Consider the following 22,947-nt stretch of genomic DNA (forward strand, 5'->3'; position numbering starts at 1 on the left):
TAATACTAATTCTTCCTATTCATGAACAAAGATACCTTTATTTAGGTATATTGGGTGTGGTTTCTTTCAACAATGTTTTGCAGTTTTTGGTGCACAAGTCCTTGATGTGGATTCCAGTTTGGTTCTCATTGTGTTACTGTTCTCATTATGGGTTGTGTTTTCCTGCCTCTTCTGTGTTTGGTAATATTTACTTACAGTCCAAGCATTGTGAGTGTTATCATATTTACTGCTGGCTATTTTTATGGTCCTTCAGTTTTCTTTCTTCTTGGTGTTGAGTTTTGGATGCCATTCGTGCATTTCTTGGAAATAGTTTGATCATTTTTTTGCCTTGTTTTTGGAACTAGGTAGAAGATCTTGGTCCATTGTTCAGTCTAAAGCTAATTATTTCTGATTACCTTTGTAAGTTGTCTACTAAGTGCCCTGTGAATTCTGAGTTCTCTGTTCTGGCTGTGGGAACAGGAACTATGAATTAACCTGAGTGATTGACAGGTACCATTCACGTTAATGCTAACAAAGTAGATGGTTCTTTGCCCAACCTGGGTGGCTTCTTCACACACATGCTGATCTCTGCTGTGTGTTCTTCCTATCTCCAGGGCTCTCTTTCTGTGTGGTTACTCATCTCTAGGACGTAGTCTTAAAAACTACAGCTGTTTTGATTTCTCCAGCTCTTAGTTAATCTCTTTAATTCAGGCACTTTGCTGGGTTACACTTCAGTTTCCTGTGTCATAATTGGGAAATTTGATTAGTGCAGTAAGCTTATGGCAGTTGTGTAACTGGTTGTAGGCTCACAGGTATAGGACTCATGTCTTTTGTTTCCCATAGCCAAAGGATCACTGTCCATTGTGGTTTGTAACCAGTGTCATACATTTCTTGTAACACTTTTTAAATTTTTTGTTTCTATATATTTTGTAGTATATGAATATTTCAAGGTATTAACCTATTTTATTGCTGGCAGAAGTTAATTCTTTTTAAGTTTATGATTTTTTTTTGCAGTATTGGGATTTGAACTCAGAGCATCACGCTTGCTAGGCAGGTGCTCTACCACTTAAGCCATCCCACCAGCCCATGATTTTTTATATAACCTATCATTCAAGATTCTTCAAGGTCTTTACTTAATAGGGAGTCATAAGATATGCAATTAAAATATGTCAAACTTTTCCATACAGTTGTTTGTACTTTTACAACATTAGTATAAAAGAAATCCTGTTTTTCTGCATCTATATCAACTCATGACATAAACTTTAAATATTTGCTTAATGTGATGAGTATGTTATGTGCCACATTTTATTATGATAAAACATAGCACAAATTTAACATTTAGTACTTTACAGTGAACAACTCAGTGGTGTTAACTGTATGGTCACACTGCTACAAGACCATCACCCCCATCCATCTCCAGAATGTTTTTCATCCTCCCAGACTCCTCACACCCTCCAACCTCTGAAACCACCATTCTCCATTCTGTCTATATAAATTGGTTATCTCATTACCTTAGCTAATTTTACCTTTCATTACTTGCTTATTTCACTTAATATCCATGTTGCAGCATATATCAGAGTTTCTTTTCCTTCTGTAAGGATAAATAATATTATTATATAATGTGTGTGTTACATTTTCTTTTTCTGTTCAGACAGTAGCCATTTGGTTGTATCTACCTCTTGGCTGTTGTGAGTAATGATGCAGAGAGGGAACATGAGTGTGCAAATACCTCTGAAGATTCTGTTTCCAGTTATTTTGGATATATACTGTATTATTCAAATTGGGCTGCCACAGTAAAATTCCTTAGACTAGATGTCTTAAGCAACAGAAATTAAGTTTTTCTCAGATGTGAAGGCTTGAAATGCAAGAGCAGGATTCCATCCAATGTATTTTCTGATAAGGGCTCTTTCCTTGGTTACAGACAGCCATCTCTGGTTATGTCCTCACATGGCCTTTCTTTGGTGCGTGTTTGGGAGTAGTAGGAGGGGAGAAGAAGAAGGGGAGGGAGAAGAAGAGGACGGATGTATCCATTCGAGTCTTCTGTCTATTGTACAATTTGGTTGGTTGGTTGGTTTTTTGTTGTTGTTGAGTATTTAAAATGTATTTAGACATTAACACCTTATCAGATATACTATTTTTAAGTGTCTTCTCCTGTTTTATGGTTGTCTTTTCATTATGTTCATAGTGTCCTTTGATGCACAAGTTTCTAGTTTTGACAGAGTCAATGTATGTATTTTTGTTGCAGTGTTTTTGGTGTCATGGGAAAGAAATCTTTGCAGAATCCAATGACATGAAGTTTTTCTCCAATATTTTCTTCTAAATATTACTTTTGTAGTTTTAGCTCTTAAGTTTAGGTCTTTCGGCATTGTGAGTTCATTTTTCTGTATGATAAATAAGGTAAGATTTCCAACTTCATTTAGTTTTCCCAATATCATTTATTGGAAACAGTTGTCTTTTCCTCATTGAGTATCTTGGGACTCTTACTGAAAGTCATTTGACCCCATACGTGGGCCTTCAATTCTGTTCCATCGCTCTATAGACCAGTCTTCATGTCAGCACTACACTGTTGTGATTACTGTAACCTTATGTTATGCTTTAAAATCAGGAAGTGTGAGACTTTTTAACTTCATTCTGCTTTTTTAAGGTGTTTTTGACTATTTGGTTTCTCTAAAGATCCTGATTGAATTTTATGATGCATTTTTCTATTTCTAAAAAAAGAATCATTGAAATTTCCATCAGGATTGCATTGAGTCTATAGATGGCTTTGGGTAGAGGTGACCTCTTCACATGACTGTGGGATGTTTTTCATATTACTTGTGACTTCTCTAGTTAAGTTCAGTGATTTGGGTAGTTTTCAGCTTATAAGTATTTCCCAACTTGGTGATGTTTATCCCACAATGTGTATTTTTGATTCATTGTAAGTGAAGGTTTCCTTAAAGCCCCTGTAGGATAGTTTACCATTAGCATATAGAAACAGGAGTTTATAATGGAAACTGTACAACATCCCATCCCCACTGCCCCTTCTCTAGCAATCACACCTTCACTTTCTGTTTCTATGAGTTTGAAGTGGGATCATACAGTACTTGTCTTTTGTGATTTATTTATTTCACTTATACTGCGGCACACAACAGAATTCCCTTCCTGTCTGTGTTTCCTCTCTCAAGTCTCATGGAAGCATGGGTTGCTTTCCTCTCTTGAGCACTGTAAATAGCGCTGTGGTGATTGTGGGTATGCAGCTGTGCAGACAGCTTTTCCAGTTCTTGCTTTCAATTATTTTGGATGTAGACCCAATGGTGGGTTTGCTGGATTATACAGTAATTCTACTTTTATTTTTCAGGAACCTCTGTACAGTTTATGTTTTTCATAATGGCTTCATCATTTTATATTTCCAATAACACAGTTTCCAATTTTACCACATCTTCATCAACTTTATTTTCTGATTTTATTTTTACCATCCTAATGGATATTTTGTTTTTGAGATAGCATCTCGCTAGCTTTGCCCAACTGGCCTCAAATTTGTGATCCTCCTGCCTCAACCACCAAAGTATCTTGGGAGTACAGATGTGTGCCAGCATGTTTGTCTATTTAGCTTCCTTTAAATGTCTTTTTTTTTTTCTAGTACTGGTGTTTGAACTCAGGGACTTGCACTAGGCAAGCATTCTACCATTTGAACTCGCCTATAATCACAGTACTTCCATCTCTGACTCCTAGGATTACAGGTGTAAGCCACTGTGCCTGGCTATTTATTTATTTATTTATTTTAATTTTTTTTTCATTTTTCTTTTATTATTCATATGTGCATACAAGGCTTGGTTCATTTCTCCCCCCTGCCCCCACCCCCTCCCTTACCACCCACTCCACCCCCTCCCTCTCCCCCCCCACCTCCTCAATACCCAGCAGAAACTATTTTGCCCTTATTTCTAATTTTGTTGTAGAGAGAGTATAAGCAATAATAGGAAGGAACAAGGGTTTTTGCTGGTTGAGATAAGGATAGCTATACAGGGCATTGACTCACATTGATTTCCTGTGCGTGGGTGTTACCTTCTAGGTTAATTCTTTTTGATCTAACCTTTTCTCTAGTACCTGTTCCCCTTTTCATATTGGCCTCAGTTGCTTTAAGGTATCTGCTTTAGTTTCTCTGCGTTAAGGGCAACAAATGCTAGCTAGTTTTTTAGGTGTCTTACCTATCTTCACCCCTCCCTTGTGTGCTCTTGCTTTTATCATGTGCTCATAGTCCAATCCCCTTGTTGTGTTTGCCCTTGATCTAATGTCCACATATGAGGGAGAACATACGATTTTTGGTTTTTTGAGCCATGTGCCTGGCTATTTAAATGTCTTAATTTTTCTGTGTCTTGCCACTGCTTCTTCTATGGGCCTTAGGTGTTCTGTTGTATTCCTCAGTAATTTCTTGCCTGGGTATTTTTGGACTTATGTTCTTGTGGGTTTCAGGAAACAAACCTGTATCCTAAGATTTGAGCTTTGCTGCCATGGAGTCCAGCGAGAGGGAGCCCTTGGACAGTTCATGTGCAGTGTTGTTTGCTATATTCTCACAGGTGTGTGGAATGGAAGCTCCCAGAGCTGTGTTGGGAGGCTGTGGACAAGAATAAGTAGAAATGCCACAGAATTCCTGTCGTTTTGATTTTGGGTTAGCATGACTGCTGTAGATCAATCTTTAATCTCCAGAGCTCCTGTCCAGTTATCCTGGTTGACCCTCATCACTTACCTATGGTCTGTGAGGGGATGCATGCCCAGAGCATCCTGATTCACCATCTTTCCAACTTTTCTCTTAGTGTATTATATTTTGATATTTACTCTTATTTCCTAAATTCATAATTTGAACACTTTTGTGCTAATGCCACAAAAAAGCCATAGGCTGACAGTTTGAATTTTCTCCTTTATGCCTATCTTTTGCAGTAGCTTTTCTGTTCTTCCCCAATGGATGATATGAGTTGTTCATATATTCTGAAAAGTATTCCTCTGTGATTATGTAGCTGCAACCATTTTCCTATATTGGTTCCTTGACTGTGATTACTTTTATGAGTTTTTATTAAGATCTTAATTTTAATATTGAATGTATCTTGTTTATTTTTATTATGTGTAATACATTTTCCTTTTAATGAAATTACCTGTCTTGGGTTGGAAGTGTGACTCAAGCAGTAGAGCACCTGCTTTGCAAGCTCAAAGCCCAACCCCACCAAAAAAAAAAAAAATCAAATTCCCTATCCAATTTAGTGAAGATTTTTTCCTTGTACTTTTCATCATTTTTTTATGTCAATGCTGATTAGTCACCCGTGCTTCCTTCTCTCTTTGTTTATTAAATGTAATCTGTTAATGTTTTCCTTTGGATTTCAATTGTATTTTAAGACTGGGCACAGTGATTCATACCTATAATTTCAGCTACGTAGGAGACAAAGACATGATGATCATATTTCAAGTCTAGCTTGGGCAAAAGCAAGATCCTATCTTGTAGAATAAGCCTGGCATGTTAGTACATACTTCTAATCTCAGCAACATGTGAGACCGAGGTTGGATAGTGGTCCGAGACTGGCCCCTGAGCAAAAGCGGCTGGAGATGTGGCGCAAAGGGGTAGGGTATTTGCCCAGCAAGCACAAGGCCCCAAGTTCAAACACTAGTACCACCAAAAGAAAATTATTATTTTAACATTTTTTTCTCAGTTTCACTTAACAGAGAAAAAATGTTTTGGTATGTTTACTATGAGGAAAGAGTGCTGCAGGTAAGGCTGGTATTGTATGGTATTACACATATAGTATCATGACAGTTTTTAATTCTCGAAGTTATTAGAAGATCATATTGATAAGACGTTTTCCTGCTACTTCCAGTTCTGTTTGTGACAGTCAGTATAAGTATGTTTGCCTAGATTTCATGCAAAGTTCTCTCTGCATGCTAATAATTTAACACTTTCTATACCTTTATGTATGTGTGCTTTAAGAAACATTTATGTCTGATATGAGAGAACAGGTACTATGATCCCACTTCTTTGAGAAAACATACTGTGTTGCATCACTGAAAGTTTACTATGTACATTGCCAAGTTAAAGATTCTTGTTATTGCTAAAGCAAAAATGAAAAAGATAAAACTTTATTTAACCAATATTTTTTCTATCTGAAATTCTCCCCAAATAATACATGTATTAAAACTTGAAGAACTTTGTAGAATCTACTGTGGGAAATACTCCTCTGGGCTGGTAGAGTGGCTCAAGTGGTAGAGTACCTGCCTAGCATGTGTGAGGTCATGAGCACAGGTCCTGAGCAAGTGTGAGGTCCTGAGTTCAAACCCCAGTACCACCAAAAAAAGAAAAAAAAGAATGTGTGGAAATACTTCCTCTGAATAGACAAAGTACTCCTCAATTTCAAAAAAAACACTTGAAAAGTAAATGATATAAAATTAGGTAGTATAGTAAGAGCCACAGTCAAACATACACACATTATTGAATAATGGTGCTGGCAAAGAACTTTATGTGGTGGCCCATACTAGCCATGCCTTAGAGGAGCTATTGACATAGTCTGGGGTCCTTAGCCAGCTACCCTTGCAGGAGGAGGAGGAGCCGGGACATCAGAGACCTCAGCCAGGTAGGGGCTTGGTGGCCCCACCTGACCTCTACGCTGCACCCATAGCAGATGAGGGGTGGAGGCAGCTGACTCAGAGTATGTGAGCTTAGTGCTTGCTGAGTGTCATGTAAGTTGTGTGATTTTCATCTTCACATTAATGTTGTGAAGTATTACAAATGAGGAAGGCAGAGGTTAGAGACTTGACTGCTTTACCTGGAATCCCAAAGTTAATCCCTAGCAGGTGGTATTGGATCTGGTTTCCTCCTGTGCTGCTTTCTATCATGTAGAGATAGCTGTGGTAATACATTTTTCGGACCATCCAATAAAGACATTTGATTGCACTTACAGTGTTGATCTCTTATGGTCGTACATATATATATTATATATATATATATATTATATAATATATATATGTTATATGTATAACCTCAATTAAAAATTAAGGACCTTTAAGAAAACAACCTTCCATGACGTGTATCCTCCGTAAGCCAGCTGACAAGTTCATTCTTTATTCACAGTGATCTGCAGCCCTGGGTCTTACAACCCCCGCGATGGAATCCACTGCCTTCAGTGCAACAGCAGCCTAGTGTATGGAGCAAGAGCATGCTGATAGGCCATTATCGTTTGTTAGTCAGTGGTTTATTAAACACAAAAGTATATTTTTGAAATATGAAAATATAATAAATAACTATTATGCCAAAATTAAATGATCATATTTTACACAAAAAAGTGGTGTCATCATTTTAACCAGATGGTGTTCAAATCCTTTATGAGTGTGGACATTCTACCATATTTTTCCAATAATAGCGGACCTACATATGACTCCAAAATCTCTCTTGTATCACTGCATTTTAAAAATAGTTTCAAATATACCATATTAGATTAGCCCAAAAGATTTTTTAGGATTTTTCAAAAATAGCCCATTTTACCTTTATATTCACTAGATAGATTTATGTCACCATATTCTTCTGCAACAATTTTCGTTTCATCTTACTGTGTTCTTTTGATTTAATTTTATGGGATTTTTGTTACTCTAGGTTGACCGTTTACTGCTCAAAGCTAGTTTTAAGGCCTGAGTAATATTACTGCATTGTTAGCCTCTTCTGCGTAAGAGCTAGTACCAACCACACTGTGAGTTTTTAATACAGGTCAATGTGACTATCTTATACTTTCAATTTAAAGTCTCTTAAATTACCTCCTGAACATTTCAGAACAGAGTAATCATTGTTTATCCCTAAATTAACATTTGAACTTTCTCACTAGACTAAGCAGATTATTTCCTTGATAATACCTATAGGAAAAGGAATCAAACAATCATCATAAGTTTTATTTCATTTCCCTCACTATCAAAATGAGTGATGTCATTGCTGCCAGCACTAACACTTATTCTCACTCACATCGGGTTGTGATATTTGCATATGAAAACTTACCAAAAATTTAAAGATTTAAATACCAGGAAAATGCCTGGGTAACTTACAGTGTGAATAGTTTCTCAGTTTCTGATAAATTTGTACTCCTATCCTCTATACTCTCTGGGACTGTCCCTGTTTTGCCCTTCATATTTCTGTTCTTAAAAGGACATAAATATTTACAAATGGCAAACATAGCACAAGCTGGGTATAGGCACAGCTGAATGACACATTGACAGGAAAAGGTGTTTACACTTGTCAGCCTTCTTGTAAGATGGACTAGTTAATAGATAAGTTTCCTATTTGGCCATGCTGTGAACACACATAACTCCCAAATTCTCACACAAGTGCAAAGTGAAGATAAATGACGTCCACTTTGTTTTCAGCCCTGGTATTTTTATTTTTTACTTCCCTTGGGCTTTCATCCTCGTGATGGAATTGTTTTCATAGGGCTTGTAAAGGGTTTTGAAGCATCTTCTTTCCTTGGTTAGGTAACCCTTTCCCTTCTGTAAGTACTAGCATAGATGTTCTGTAAGAAGTGAGACCTAAGTCTCTATCTCTGAAAGCAGTACAACTTCCTGAATTTGTCCACATGTACTAAGTATACAATATAATTTGAGTATATTCTTTTCCTTTTTACTCCTTACCTTTGGCTTACTTTTTCTGATTATTTAAATATTTTTTAATATTTAGCTTATGGGATATTTTTGTGAGGCACAAAGAGCATCCCATCAGTAGTGACTCTGGGAAAGCCTAGGCAGAGTGATCATAGCCCTGGGCATCAGAGTCCATCCTGAAAGCATAGGGGATCTGGTGTAAGAATGAACAAATGATAGGAGGGCGGGTTTTCAATAAGTTCATGATTCTCTACCTTATACAAACAGACTTTTAAATGAAACTGCATAATAACAGAGGATAGAATAAGATAAGATACAAAGAGTCCAGGCAGAGAACAGTTGGTAGAAATTGAGGTGAAGGACAAAATAGAAGAAAAGGAGACATTCATTACTTCTTTTTCCTGTTCTCATAGGGAAGTATTCTTTCTCTGTTGTATCTCTTACCACATTTATTTTTTTATATTTGTATTTCCTTTCCACTTTCAGTTTTACTAGGGTATTTCTGCTTCATAGCCTTCTTCCTAGGACATTGGTGCTTCATAATGTTAATTAGTAAAATTTACAGTCCTAGGAGTAAAAATGTTACAGTAATTAGGATAAAAGTTGCTTCTGTCATGATACCAGGTAGGATATTCACTATTGAGTATTGCTGAAAGTGGTAATAATGGGTGTGCTACAAATTGTAAACTGAACCCCGAGGTAACTGTCATAAAGCTGTTTCAAGTGGTTTCTTTGTTTGCATAAAGGCAATGGCTTATGTTTATATGATGCCTTAATATACACAAAATGTTTTTATTACGTGAGCTGATGTTTTTACCCAACTCTGAAGTTAGAAGGGCAAATATGATTCTCATCTTGTATTTATGTCATTTTTTTTGTCTCACTGCAAGTATATAATTCACTAGGCAGCATGTAAAAAGAAGCAATAAGTTTGGTTTGGTAGTCACACTTGCTGGGAATTATCCTAAGGAAGAAAATCAGAGATCTGGTGAAATATTATGTCATATGATTAATGTAACATATTTAGTATATTATTCAATTTATATATGAAAAGAGAATTAACATAAATTACCTACAAGAGAGAAATGGTTGAATAAATTATGCTTTTTCCGTATTATGCAATGACAATGAGTCATAAAAATCATATTTTCAAATTAAATGAATTGTGATTCAATATATGTATTTATATTTTTATCTTCTGTATTGTCATCTGTTTTGTATAGATTTTTAAAACAAATGCATCAAAATGTTAACAGTGCTTATCTTGTGTAACGGATTGTGTGTGAGTTTTTTGATGCTTTCTGTTCTCCAAATGTTCCTCAGTGAAATAATTTACTCTCAGAATCTTGGGAGCAATAAACATACTTTGAAAAATTAAAGTAGTAGCAGTTCAGAGAAGACCTTATTATTGCTCATCTCTCCGGCGTCGCTTCCCTTCTTCCCTTCTTTCCAGCATGCACCAGGTTTGCTTGCCACAGAGGGCCATCGTTTTTAGCCATTTCGCACGTGACCTTTTTGGCTCCTGCTTTCTGCGACCCACCATGAAGTGAACCAGCCTCAGGAGGAAGCTGTTTCAAGTGGTTTCTTTGTTTGCATAAAGGGAATGGCTTATGTTTATATGACACACTGAGGACAGGTGCAGACAGCAAAAGAAGGGAATGTTGAGAACAGCTCCGAAACTCCACCCTCATTGGCCCCATGTTCCACCTTGCCCTGTATTTTCCAGTTCTGTGAGACAAGAAAGCTGATTGTGTTTAAGCAAGTTATGTTTTTTGGTTAATTGCTGCTAAAAGAATTCTGATTGATGCAATATTAATTATAGGAAATTTGTAAAGTTGAGAAAAATAGAATGGGAAATTACCAAGCAGTGTCATAATCCAGATACCACTTTTGTGTTAATTTTTTTTCATGCTGTGGAGCCAGTATTTCTCTTAATATTATGACATTAAATAGTATCTGTATACTATTTAGTTTCCTTCCTTCACTTGACTGTACAGACTATCATACCTAATTTATCCCAGTGAAAACACTGTAATATGGCTAAACATTTCAAGTTGTTGGAGCCTTCTGTTTCTTATGTTTTTTTTTAGTTATGTGTAGCATTATAGTTGGTGTCTTTGGAAAATTCTGTGGCATTTTTTTAAGTCTTCTTTATGCTAAATATCCAGAAGGAGAATTGCTAGGCTTAGCTATTTCTTATCCTTTGGACCTATCACTAAATTTTAAAACCAAATTATAGTACTACCAAGGACTTATCAGAGTACATATCTCACTGACCCTCCCATTGTCATTTTTAAGATTATTAGCTCGATAGAAGGAAATCTTTCCATATTTTCATTTTTGAGCATGAGTGAGGTTGAGTTTCCTCAAGCTGCTGCTGATAGCATTTACTGACTACTTAATGTATGGAAGGTGCTGTCTCAAACTTTTCACATAGATTTTCATATTTAATTTGCCCAGGTCTGACTTGCTACTACTGTTCTCATTTCATACATGAAAAAACCATGAGTCATGATGATTAAGTAACTTCACCAATATTGTTCAGGTAAGTAGTGAAGAGGGGTGCCGCTAAGGATTTGGTTCTGCTACACATTTCTAAGAGCCTCAACTCTGGTCTTAGCAGAAGAGTGACTCACATGGTTTCCTGACCTGTAGCCCTTTGGGCTCCTCTCCAACTCCATCCATATTGCTGCTTCTGTCCTCAGGGTTGCAGCTGCTGTTAGGCCTGCAGGCACTTCATTTGTCTTCCATTTCGATAAAAAGAAAATGAAAACCCTTTGTAAGACTTTGTTACATTTCATTGAAAAGAATAGTGTCACAGGCCTATAGTGTCACGTGACACTATGAAGGAGGATACAAGTGGATTTACTCATCTTTATTCACTTTAATACAGCAAAAAAAGGGGCCTAGACTTGGAATGGGTGTCAGATGGGCCACTTCCTTTAACTGGTCTCCATTGATAACACACCGTTCATATGTAGTATGCATATTATCCCCCACATGGAATGCAACCTCACTCTCCACCAGTTACTGCATCCAGGTTGAATTTCAGAATCATGGGTAAAATATTGAAGTTGACATTAGATCTGCAGCACCTGTGACCTATACTGTCTGCCTCCACACCACCTAACGGAAAACAGATGAGAAGGAAGGGAAACCTGAAAACTCCCATGCAGAAAAAGAAGGAAAGAGAAACTCATCTCAGTCACCATCCAGCTGGACAACACTGAGGTCTTCCTTTAGCTGCATAAGGTCTTTGACTGGTTCTGACTCTACAGTTGTCTTCCTTATGCAGGATATGTGTCTTTTTGAAAACTGCATTGGAGTTTCGGTGCACTATTTGAAGTCAGAGGCCTAGGAACACACTGTCATTGGGAGAATTTGGGCTTCTAAGGGGCTCTTCAGTTTTTCCTAAACAGTGGGGCTATGTCCCAAAAAACACATCATAGGTGGAAAGTTGAAAATGGATTGAATTTATCTAACCTACTTACTAAAACTAGGATTAACTTCTGGATGGCAAGGTAGTGCAGTGGTAAAGCTCACCAATTTCTCTTCTAGTGAGGCTGGAGAATAACAAGCCCAGATGGCACGGGGGTGTCGACACTGGTTGGTGCTTCAGCAGGTGTAGTGATCTTCAGGAACGTATCAGGTTCTGCGTTGCATATTTGCAGAAGCAAGAGCATCCTGTATCAGCCTGTCAGCTCTCCTGAACCTCTCATAATTGACATCTATTGCTTCTAGCATCCATGTTACTGCTTATAGTAGTTAACACCTCTGCTAGTTTCCTTGTGAACTTCTCTGGTGCTTTGAGCTCAGCTTCTTCCTCTGCCTCAGCTCCTTTCTTCTTTCAGTTTGATAACCTACTCAATGAAAAGCTCTTTAGCCTCAATGCCACCAATCTCATGAATATCCTGCTCACCAATGCACAATTCTAGCTGTTTCCCAAGCACTAAGGTCCATTGTTGTTTCACCAGCTTTGTCAAACCCTTCGAATATGTTCAATATATATTTTCAAAACTTCATTCTCAACGCTGTTTTTGCATCACTGAGTGACTTCTTCCCATGATGCACCCATGTTTCGGATAGCGTTTAGAATGGTGAAACCTTTCCAAAAGTCTTGCAGTGTTTGGCCAGATTCATTTGCTTCAATATCCTGTGAGAATGTTTGACAAATTAATATGCTTTGGACACAGTTATTATGTCTTGGTACATTAATTGTAGTTGTGTTTGACAACAAATATTCACTCTTCACATTTGGCTACAGGTCACTGACACTGGAGGCTCTGGAGTATTGTCTAAGATGTGAAGGATCTTGAGTGGGATGTTTTGTCTGAAATAATCTTCTGCCTGTGGAATAAAACAATTCAAAACCTAATCTTCAGATAATGCTGATATCTTCCATGCCTTCTTTTCGTCGCAGTAATAAATGGGTAGCATATGCTTGTTCACATCCTTGAGTGCTCTAGTGTTCTCTGAGTGGCAGATTAAGAAAGGATTTCACTTGAACCCTGCAACGTTGCCACTCCCAAAGCAGTGTTTTTTTGAATGCCTTGTATCCTGGCATGGTCTTGCCTGGACTCCTGTTGGATATATGTATACTTAGCGTGTGCTCATTCTGTCAGCATCAAATATTCTGGCAAATATTTCTTATCCACAGGTACCCTTCAGCTGTTTCTGAAAAGCATTGACACTTTCATTACTGGCTTTGCTGCCTGACCTCTGACCTTCACAATATGACAACGATGTCTCCTCTGTAAGCACTAGACAACCCATGGTTTGCTATAAGCATTTGCATATATGGAGGATTATTGGCCTTCTCTTGTAGAGTACTGAAAAATACTTCTTGCCTTAGTCCCCTGTTAGGTCATGCTTCTCCTATGTTTTTGCTCTTCTTAGGCTTTCTTTGGTCTCACCCTCTTGGATCTGGGATCTATGGGAGGCAAAAAGAAAACCACAGAACTTTGTATAGTGTCCTTTTTGAATCCCAGGATCCTAAGACAGTCTCTGCCTTCTTTCCACCTTTCAGAATCTTCCTAAGCTTGTTTGTTGTGCTAGGTCCAGGGCTTTTAACAGCCAGGAGGACCTGGGAGGAATGGTGCTGCATTCTCTTCCATCGTGTCATTCTATTATTGTGACATCGGCAATGTCTATTGGCAAGCTTCCTTTCCATTCTTGATGTTGGCTATTCAGCCTTCTTTTCCTTTTTGTTCTTGTCCAGGCATATCAGATTTATTTGTGACACTTTTGGTGCTTTTTGAAATGTGTGTGTGCATTACTAGGGTTTGAATTTAAGGTCTTGTGCTTTCTAGGCAGGCACTCTGCTACTTAAGCCATGCCTCCAGCTCTTTTTGCTTTATGTATTTTTAGTAGGGTCTTAGATTTTTGCCCTTGCCAGCCTGGACCACAGTCTTCCTATTTAAGCCTATTGCATAGCTGGGATGACAGGCACACCATTGTACTCAGCTTTTTTATGTTGGCTGAGATGGGGACTCACTAACTTTTCCTGGACTAGCCTTAAACTGTGATCTCCTGATCCCCACCTCCTGAGTAGCTTGGATTAACAGAGCCACCACGCTTAACCTGGAATTGTTTCTTAATTTACAACATTTAGTGTCTTTTTGTTTTGCTTTTCTTACTGAGTTATAGCTTAATTGAACTGTTGCCAGGAATTATAATCTATTTGCTGTCAGTTCTGTCTTTGTGGCTCAGTGTAAAGTTATTGTGTTTAAATTTTCCACATATTAATATGTGAAGGACATACATTCTGTAATTTTTCATGAATTATATCCATGTTCATTAAGACAGCTTTTTAAACTACATCATTCAGGTCTTTATAGTTTTCATGATTATTTTCTCTCCTATTTGTTCCATAAGTTACATAGAAAATTACTCTATAAATTATAGCATGCATACTTGCCTTACCAAGTTATAATACTTACCAGTACTCTTACTATTTTATATCCTTATTCTTTTAAAATGTAGTTGAGATAAAGATGTTTCAGTTAAGTGAAAACCAAGGAAAAAGAAAAGTCACCACTAGTAGAAATTCACTAAAACAAATACAAGTATTTTTCAGGCAGAAGAATAAACATTTCCAATGAAAGAAGAAGGAATAAAATGCAGCCAAGTGGAAAATGTGGGCCTATTAGAAAAATAAGAGGAATAATTTTGCAAGGAATCAGCCTACGTCAAAACAACAGAGATAATTAAGCAAGAGTTTAAAATGAGAAAAATCGTGCTATGGCTTTTGCATTGTCAGTAGAAATGATAGAAGCATTAGTAAATACTAATCTTGGTGAGTCACAAATGTAAATACTCCAAGATCTCAGCCCTTGTTCTCTCTGTGGAATTCTCAGTTGGCAGTCCTTTTACATCAGCACAGTGAATACGTTTCATTGTCCTAAGAACTCACTCCATGGTTTCTTTGGTTATGAGGTGTTAGTGCAGTTGTTTCTGTTTGGACTGCACTCGTCTCCTCTGGTTGCCTACAGGATTTTCTTTTCCTGTTTCACTGTAGTGCTGCTCCTTGGGAATTTTTCATTTGATTGTTTTTCCTTTATCAACTTCCTAAGATTTTTAGTTACTATCTTTTCAACTGTTATGTTTTCTACTTTCTGGAACTTCAACCAAATATTAACTACATTCATCATTTGTCTATTTGTGCTGCTTTTCTTTTTAATTGTCTTCAAATTCATTGTTCTCTCTTAAGCTGTGAAATCCATTCAACTGAATTTGAATCTTTCTTCAGTTCCAACATTTATAATTGGCTCCTTTTCAATTCTGCTAGGTCAGTTCAGGGTTTATAATCCTCTGCTGAGATTTTTCCAATTTTGTCAGGTAGTCCTATAAAACAGCACATTTATTTATATCCTAGGTCTGATTATTCCATCTGTAGGAAACTTGAGTTCCCATTATGGTGTTTCTTTATTTCTACTCCTTTGCTCTTGTTGCCTCTTTAGCTTTGATAGAATGCAAGATGTGCTTGAAAACTGTTTATAATTAAATCAGTACCAAAGATGACATTATCTCCTTTCAGAGAGGATCTGAGGGTGAGGTATCAACAGCCTGCAGTTACTGTGACCCCTGGCTTCAGCAATTGAGAGTTTTCTAGGATAATCCAATGATTCAGGCAGAAGAACCTGGTTCACCCACCTATCGCCTGTGCACCTCACCTGTAGCACATGGGAACTACAGTTGAAGTACAGGTAGTTTCCAAGGCCTCATCTTTGTGTACCCTGACTGAAGTTTTGCCACACCTGTACACTGAACTATCAAGAGGTGCTCTTTGGTTTCTCAGTATAACTATTCCAGGTAGTAAACATACTCAATGCCAACGTGCTCAGAATTGCCAGGCTGAACCTTTATTTGGGTTTTTCCAGGGTCTTGGTCTGATGATTTTTCCCCTTACATTTTGATTTCTGTAGCAGCTTCAAGAAGAAATGTGTATTCTGTGCAGATTTTTTGTTACCTTTGGCAGGAAAGTGGTTCAAAATGATGTAATCCTCCATTTCAAGTATAAGAAGTCCTTAGCTTTAAGAAAGATTTGGGGTTTTTATTTGTTTATTTTTAAAAAGTGCTTTGAGTATGTTCTCATATCCAAATCTAAACTATTTACTTGGTGTTAGTCCACATTTGTAGATATGTGGTTTAATACAGATTGCATTCACTTTCCAGAATGGTAAAGGAACACTGTCTTATCACAGTTGATGTCATGAGGCATGATTATATTATAGATACTACTCCCCATAAAGCCTTGTTCATCTTTATTTCAATGCATATTTGAGTTAGCCTCAAGGATTGTATATGTAATCATCATATTCTGGGATATTCAAAATATTTGAAGCATTTTTGAGTATTTTAATGACATGTTTTATCGATCTCATTTAAAGTACTTTAAAGGATTAAAAAACATTTCAAGATTGTCTTAAATGTGACTCCTCTATGTGGAAGTGTAAAACCCAGTTTAGTAAACACTTTATTTTATAAATCAGTTCAACATACATATCCATCCAACAGCACATACAAATTGGGACTGATTTGATCAGTAGAGCTCCACATAAAATTGAGGTAATACAAAAGCATTTTTCTGGCAGAAAAGTAAAATAAAAGTAAGCTATTAGGTAAATCTTGTACCTTAGGTCGAAATATTTGGGAAGAATAAATGAAAAACGATGCTTAAAGTATTTATTTGTACTTGAGTCTTCAAAGTGTTTTAATGTCCACATCGTCATATTTCCAGTGTATTAGGCAATCAACATTTTTGCATAGCTGTGCTTTCTGAGTATCATCTGTCACACTCTGTCTGAGTCCTCCTAGGGCTGGCATTCTGACTTTCTTAGTGATGAACAAGCTGGGTCACGCAGAGGTCGGTGCGTGATGAACCACCTGTCCAAAGGCCAAGCTCTTTACTGCTGAGTCACATAAATCAAGGAGATTGCAGTCATTTACTGAGGATATTTATGACAGAAATGCTAAAACAATGCTCAGTCTTGTTTCTGGAGAGTGAGATTCTACAGATGTTGAGTAAGGCCAAAGTCAGCGAAGGGAACGACTTCTTGTGCTTTTCAACTCCTGTTGCCCCTCCAGCGACCCAGCCCCATCCCCCCAGCAGGACCTCTCCCTTGTTTCCTGAAAGCAGCATGAGCCTTCCCTGTGGCTCAATGTCCTCTTCTTTTTTTTCCCCACACCCGAATTTCCTTCTGGTATCTTCAACACTGAACAAAATATTCTCCATCTGTCAGATACACAGGAAAAATGATGATTGACAGTTTATTAACTGTTACCTTTGGTAAATAACATTGATGGTGTCTAAACAACTTGTATAGCACATGAACACTTACTGGAAAACTCATTTTCATCACTGAACTCATAAAAATATGTCCTTGTTCTCAGTATACAGAAAACTGCCTGTAGCAGGGCCTGGTGGGACACACCTGTAATCCCAGCATTCAGGAAGTAGAAGGGGGAGGATCAAGACCAGCCTGGGCTATATAGCAGGACCCTGTCTCAAAAACAAAACAAACAACAGAAAATGATGTAATCATAATATGCTCTTTAGGTATATACATTCCCTACAACAGTCTGTTAAAACAGGAAACTATGGTTTGATATCCATCCCAGGTACAGCAACACACATACTTGGTAAACGATGCCATTTGAAATCATTTTTTTTCCAAACACTGGGTTTATGGAAAAAATCTTTAAAGATTTTTTAACAAACCATTCAAATTTATAAATAGAAAATAAATACATATGTGCATATTCAGTTGTATTTATAGCTCTGCAAATTCTTGCAGACATATGGAGCTGTATTTTCGTAGATAAGTCAGAGTGGAGAAGTGCAGAGTGGACCCTCCCTGGTCTCCTGTGCACCTCACTGCTCAGGAACAACTAACAGGGATTTCTAGCCAATGGCTATTTTTGCCTCTTTCTTTTGTTTAGATCAGCTCCCGCTTGCATTTTTATGTACTTCTCAGATCTCAGCGGATTCAAAGGGTATCTGTTTAGCCATTTGTAAAAATGCATGCATGTTTAGAAAGAAGAACTTCCAGCTGGAAACACTTAGATAATTATGAGGAGTACATTCAAGGGAAAACGATCTTACTCAAAGACTACTTTTATTTTCCCTAACACAGGAAAAAAGTTTTTGAGTTTGTAAATCATACCTGCCAATAGTTTAAAGATTTCTAACATATCTCTTAATGTATGTATTACTCGAAATTTCAACATTTCCATATACCACAATAATCACTCCCTTTACCTTTCCTGTCATTATATATGAGATGTTGTTTTGAGTTTAGTTATGCTCTTTATTGTACCAAAAATGCATCATGAATCTTTTAAAGACATTTACTTTCTTGGCTTAAATAGAGGAGCAATTCTGATTCTCACAAGTTGTTACTTGTAACACATATATATTTTGTATGTATATAAATACATGTATATATATATACATATAATTGTGGCCAATTGAAACCTGAAATACATGTATATCAATATACATACATGTATATCAATATGTATATTTATACATATGCTATATGTATTTATATATTATATATTATTTATGTATTTATATACATGTATAAATATTCATATGTGTATCTATATATGTACACATATATGTATATATTTCTCAATTGGCCATGATTAATCTACAACCTAGAAAAAGATACAGAGCAAAATAATATTTTTGCATCAAGCACATTTATTGCAATGATGCTTATTTTCAAATGGGAATGTCTTCTCTGTAAGCATGTGATGTGGACAAGCAGGCACATCTGGCCAGGTCAGTCACTGATGCTGGAGGTGGCCTTGCAGTCTTTGAGCCACCTCTGCCGTCACCGTCATTGTTTTGACTGGGGTTAATCCTTGGTTTTGTCTTGATAAGTAACATACATTTTGAAATCCCAGACATCATTATGTAACATGAGCAGATTGCTTTCATAATTTATACTATTTTTCCTGAAGTTCCTGAGGATTAAATAAAAACACTATACATTGCAAGATATATTAAGTAGGCACTTAATTTTTTAAAAGCCATTGATATCATACAGCATTAACTTCCTAATTTTTTCACTAGCTCCTGTGAATCAGGAGATAGCAACATTTTGTTTAAAATTATAAATGGTGATATTGATATGTTCATGACTTTCAGGCAAGAGTTCAAAATGATGGGCAATGCTACCACTTCTTTTATTGACTTAGGGACTTCAGTGGCTATGCTATATTAGACTAATAGCCCTGTTGACAAAAAGACTGTGCATGACTTAGTCACCCAGGTCTAAAGTAGACTCAACTAATGGAAGACCCTCAACACAGATCCACAGGATGAAATAAATGGCTGACGACTGAGGTTAGCAGCTTGTCCTCCAGAATAGTTGAATGAAGATAGTGATACCATTCCAGCCTGGACATGAGGATGGGGGTTTCTGGGCTTTGGAACGAGGCAGAGTTGGCCTCCATCCAATCACTGAAACTTGGACAAGAAACACACCATGAGTTGACTTTCTCATTGATATAGCAGACTTGATGAAGAAATAGATGAAAGAATTTAAAATTTGAAATTCTAGTGTTTGTCATATGCCCTTCACCTAATAAATGACAGTTCACCTCACTTAGTTCAAGGAAGTTAACATACATCTGTTATGGTTTGAATATCAAATGTCCCTCACAGGCTCATGTGTTCAGTGCTTGGTCCCCAGTTGGTGGCAGGTGGTGGAAATTTTAGGAGGCGGGATGTGACTGGAGGAAATGTGTCACTAGAGACTTGCTTTGGAATGTTATACTTGGGTCCCAGTCTCTTCCTCTCTCTGCTTCCCAGCCACCATAAGGTGAAGAAGCATCTTTGCTACACGTCTCAACCACCATGATTTCTACCCAAGTGCACAGGGCCAAGCAACTATGAGCTAAAAGAAGTCCTCCCTCTTTTAAATAGTTTATGTCAGATATTTTGTCACAGGGACAAAAAACTAACAAAGAACAGGTCATAACATTTGGTCACATTCTGTAAGTTTAGCTAAGTAATCATGGCATGTGACACATGTTCATAGAGTAGGGAAGGAAGTCAGAAACATTTTTGTGAGGAGCTGCTTTTGACAGGTGTCACATTGGCAAGGGTAAGGAGAATGTGTTGCTGTTTCTAACTTGCACTTTTGTTTGAGTTCTTATCTGTAGTTTCTCAACCTCCCTGAACCTACCTTTCTGCAAAAAAGGGGACATTTTGGGAAAACAAGAATTAAAATGAGATAAGTAAAGAAACACAGTATAAATCTCAACTGATGATATACATTTATTGATTGCCTAAGTGGTTTTGTTTAAAAGATGAATTAAACTATTAGTTATATATAGAAATCAATAGTTCCGTAGACATTGCTTATTGGATATTTTTCACTGTTTTCCATCTTAATTGGAAGAACTACATGCTTAGGTAGCCATTATTCCCTGAAATCAAATATAAATAAAAATAGAATTATATTTATTTCATAACACATACAATAAAGAGAAAAATAAAGTGAATATTCTCATAAATGTATCTGCAAACAGTTCTGCCTAATATTTAAATTCCAGGAATTAAAAAAATTGAAATAGTTAATCAATAAATAAAATACTATCAAGTATTTAGTAAAATTGGGCAGGAGGTGTGGCTCAAGTGGTAAAGTCCTTGCCTAGCAAGCATAAGGTCCTGAGTTCAAACCTTAGCACCACTAAGGAAAAAAAATAGTAAAACTAAGACACGTTTCTACTTCCTGCAAAGTGATTTAAAATTGAAGTGGCAATATGTAAAATTGGTTTTAGTCATGAGGCTACATCAATTATATACTGAAATTACTCAGGTAACATTTTTTGATGATATTTCACAAGTCTGTGCTAATATAGTGGTTAGGCCTGGGCATTGTGTACATCCCAGAATATAATAGGCGGGAGAGAAGCAGTGTACTGTTCTTCCATCATGAACTCTTCCTGCGGGGCTCGGCAGTGGCTTAAACATTAAAAGCGCCTCCCTGGCAAGCATGAAACCTTTAGTTCAAAACCCACTTCTGGGAGGGGGAGGGTTAAAGAAGGAAATAAAGAAGGTGAATATGGTTGATATACTTCCTATATTAGAATGAATGTAGATTTTTAAAAACCTGTTGAAATCACCATAAGAAGGGGGCTAAGGTAGAAAGGAGAAAAATAGAGGGCATGAAACAATTCAAGTTATAATACATATATACATGGAAATGTCACAAGGAAACTCCCTGTGTAGCTATCTTAACCAAATAAAAATGTCTTTTTTCAAAAACAGAGGACAGGAAGATAAAACGGGTCCTGTCTGGAGTTGACACCAATGGAAGGGGGGGGGGTGGAGAGGATATAAGGAAAGGGTGTAGGAAGGTGATTTTGGTGGAATATTATGTACTCATGTATGAAAATGGAAAAATGAGACCCATTGAAACTATTCCAGGAACAGGGGGAGGAGGGATAAAGAGGAATGATGGAGGGGGTGAATTCAACTGTGATAAATTGTAAAAATTTTTATAAATGTTACAATGTACCCCCAGAACAACAATAATGTGATAATGGAAAAAAAAATAAATTAAAAGAAAAACAACTCCATACGGGCCAGGCGTTTACAGCACATTTTTGAAGTTTTCATGTTACCAAAACTTCAATTGACATTCTGATTGTCAGTGTTGACTTTGTATTAATTAAGCATTTGGGCTTCAGGCTTTTTCTATATTTTCTTTGTGTTAAACCTAAAACAGCAGATTCGTTTGAAAATTCAAAGTGAAATGTGACACTGGTGAAATCTGAACGTCACTTTGGAACAGTTTTCCGACAGACTCTGCAAACTATTGTACTGCTGCACAAACAACTAATTTCCGATCTATTTTTATCAGTTCCCTGGATACCCACTGAGGTGTTTAATTAAGTTGCATAGAAAGATTAAAAGTGCAGAAATACTCAAAGCCATAAAATAAAAGTCTGAGGTAAGAAATTTGTATTAAACATGGAATAAGTAAGTAAATATCAAAATTGGGAACTTGACACTTCTTACAAGTAGCATTGTCTTTTAATTATAAGATATTCCACTGAAAGAATCAAATTTTGTCGTTTGCAGGTAAATGGTTGGAACTGAAGAAAATCATCTTAAGTGATGTTAGCCAGGTTCAGAAAACCAAAGGCTGTGTGTTTTCTCTCATGTGTGAAATATAGACCCAATACAAATACAAGAAATATTATGAAAAACAGGTTGCTTTAAGGGGAGGTCATGTATGAGAGAGGGAGGATAAAATAAGGAAGTTAAGATAGTGAACATGGGTGATGTACTCTCTGTACAAGAATGAATATATGATTGGGCTGACTGAGTTACTCAAGTGGTAGATCAGCTTCTTAGTTAGTGTGAGGCCCTGAGTTCAAACCCCAGTACTGCCCAAAAAAGAAAAAAAAGTTCTAACATAAGAATGAATATAGAATTTGTAAACCTGTTGAAACCACCACAAGAAGGGGGGGGACTAAGGTAGAAAGGAGAAAAATAGAGGAAATGAACCAATTCCAGTTATAATACATATGTATTATACATATATGTGTATATATATATATATATATATATATATATATATATACACATACAGACACACATATATGGAAATGTCAAAATGAAACTCCTTGTATAGCTACCTTAAACAAATAAAAATATGTTTTTTTCCCAAAACAGAACAAGGGAAAACAAGGCTTGTCTGGGGGTTGGTACCAGTGCAGGGGGATGTAAGGAAAGGGTGTGGGAGGTGAATACGGTGGAAATGTTGTGTACTCATGTACGAAAATGGAAAAATGAGACCTGGCAGGAGGGGGATAAAGGAGAATGGTGGAGGGGCTGAATTCAACTAT

At 36.9% G+C, this 22,947-nt stretch overlaps 2 protein-coding genes across 4 annotated transcripts in view; one reads left to right on the forward strand and one right to left on the reverse strand.

Annotated features, from left to right (window-relative positions):
• Zpbp (zona pellucida binding protein) overlaps window positions 1-9,953 on the forward strand; it is a 98,230-nt gene extending 88,277 nt beyond the window's left edge. For both annotated transcript variants that reach the window (XM_020187193.2, XM_074065519.1), the window contains one exon: window positions 7,067-9,953. In XM_020187193.2, the coding sequence (XP_020042782.2) occupies window positions 7,067-7,158 (92 nt within the window). In that variant the 3' untranslated portion in view covers window positions 7,159-9,953. The remainder of the gene's footprint in view (window positions 1-7,066) is intronic.
• A 4,575-nt stretch (window positions 9,954-14,528) lies between these two features.
• Window positions 14,529-22,947, reverse strand: part of Vwc2 (von Willebrand factor C domain containing 2) — a 179,402-nt gene continuing 170,983 nt past the window's right edge. Inside the window, exons 4-5 of one of the 2 annotated variants that reach the window (XR_012445327.1) lie at window positions 17,415-17,575; window positions 14,529-17,308 (exon numbers count right to left, since the gene is read on the reverse strand). The gene's annotated coding sequence lies outside the window, so the exon portion shown is untranslated. Of the gene's footprint in view, window positions 17,309-17,414; window positions 17,580-22,947 lie in introns of both variants that reach the window. The other variant, XR_012445328.1, reaches the window with a different exon arrangement.

Source organism: Castor canadensis, chromosome 2 (assembly GCF_047511655.1).
Source record: "Castor canadensis chromosome 2, mCasCan1.hap1v2, whole genome shotgun sequence".
In the NCBI taxonomy this organism is placed as follows: Eukaryota; Metazoa; Chordata; class Mammalia; order Rodentia; family Castoridae; genus Castor; species Castor canadensis.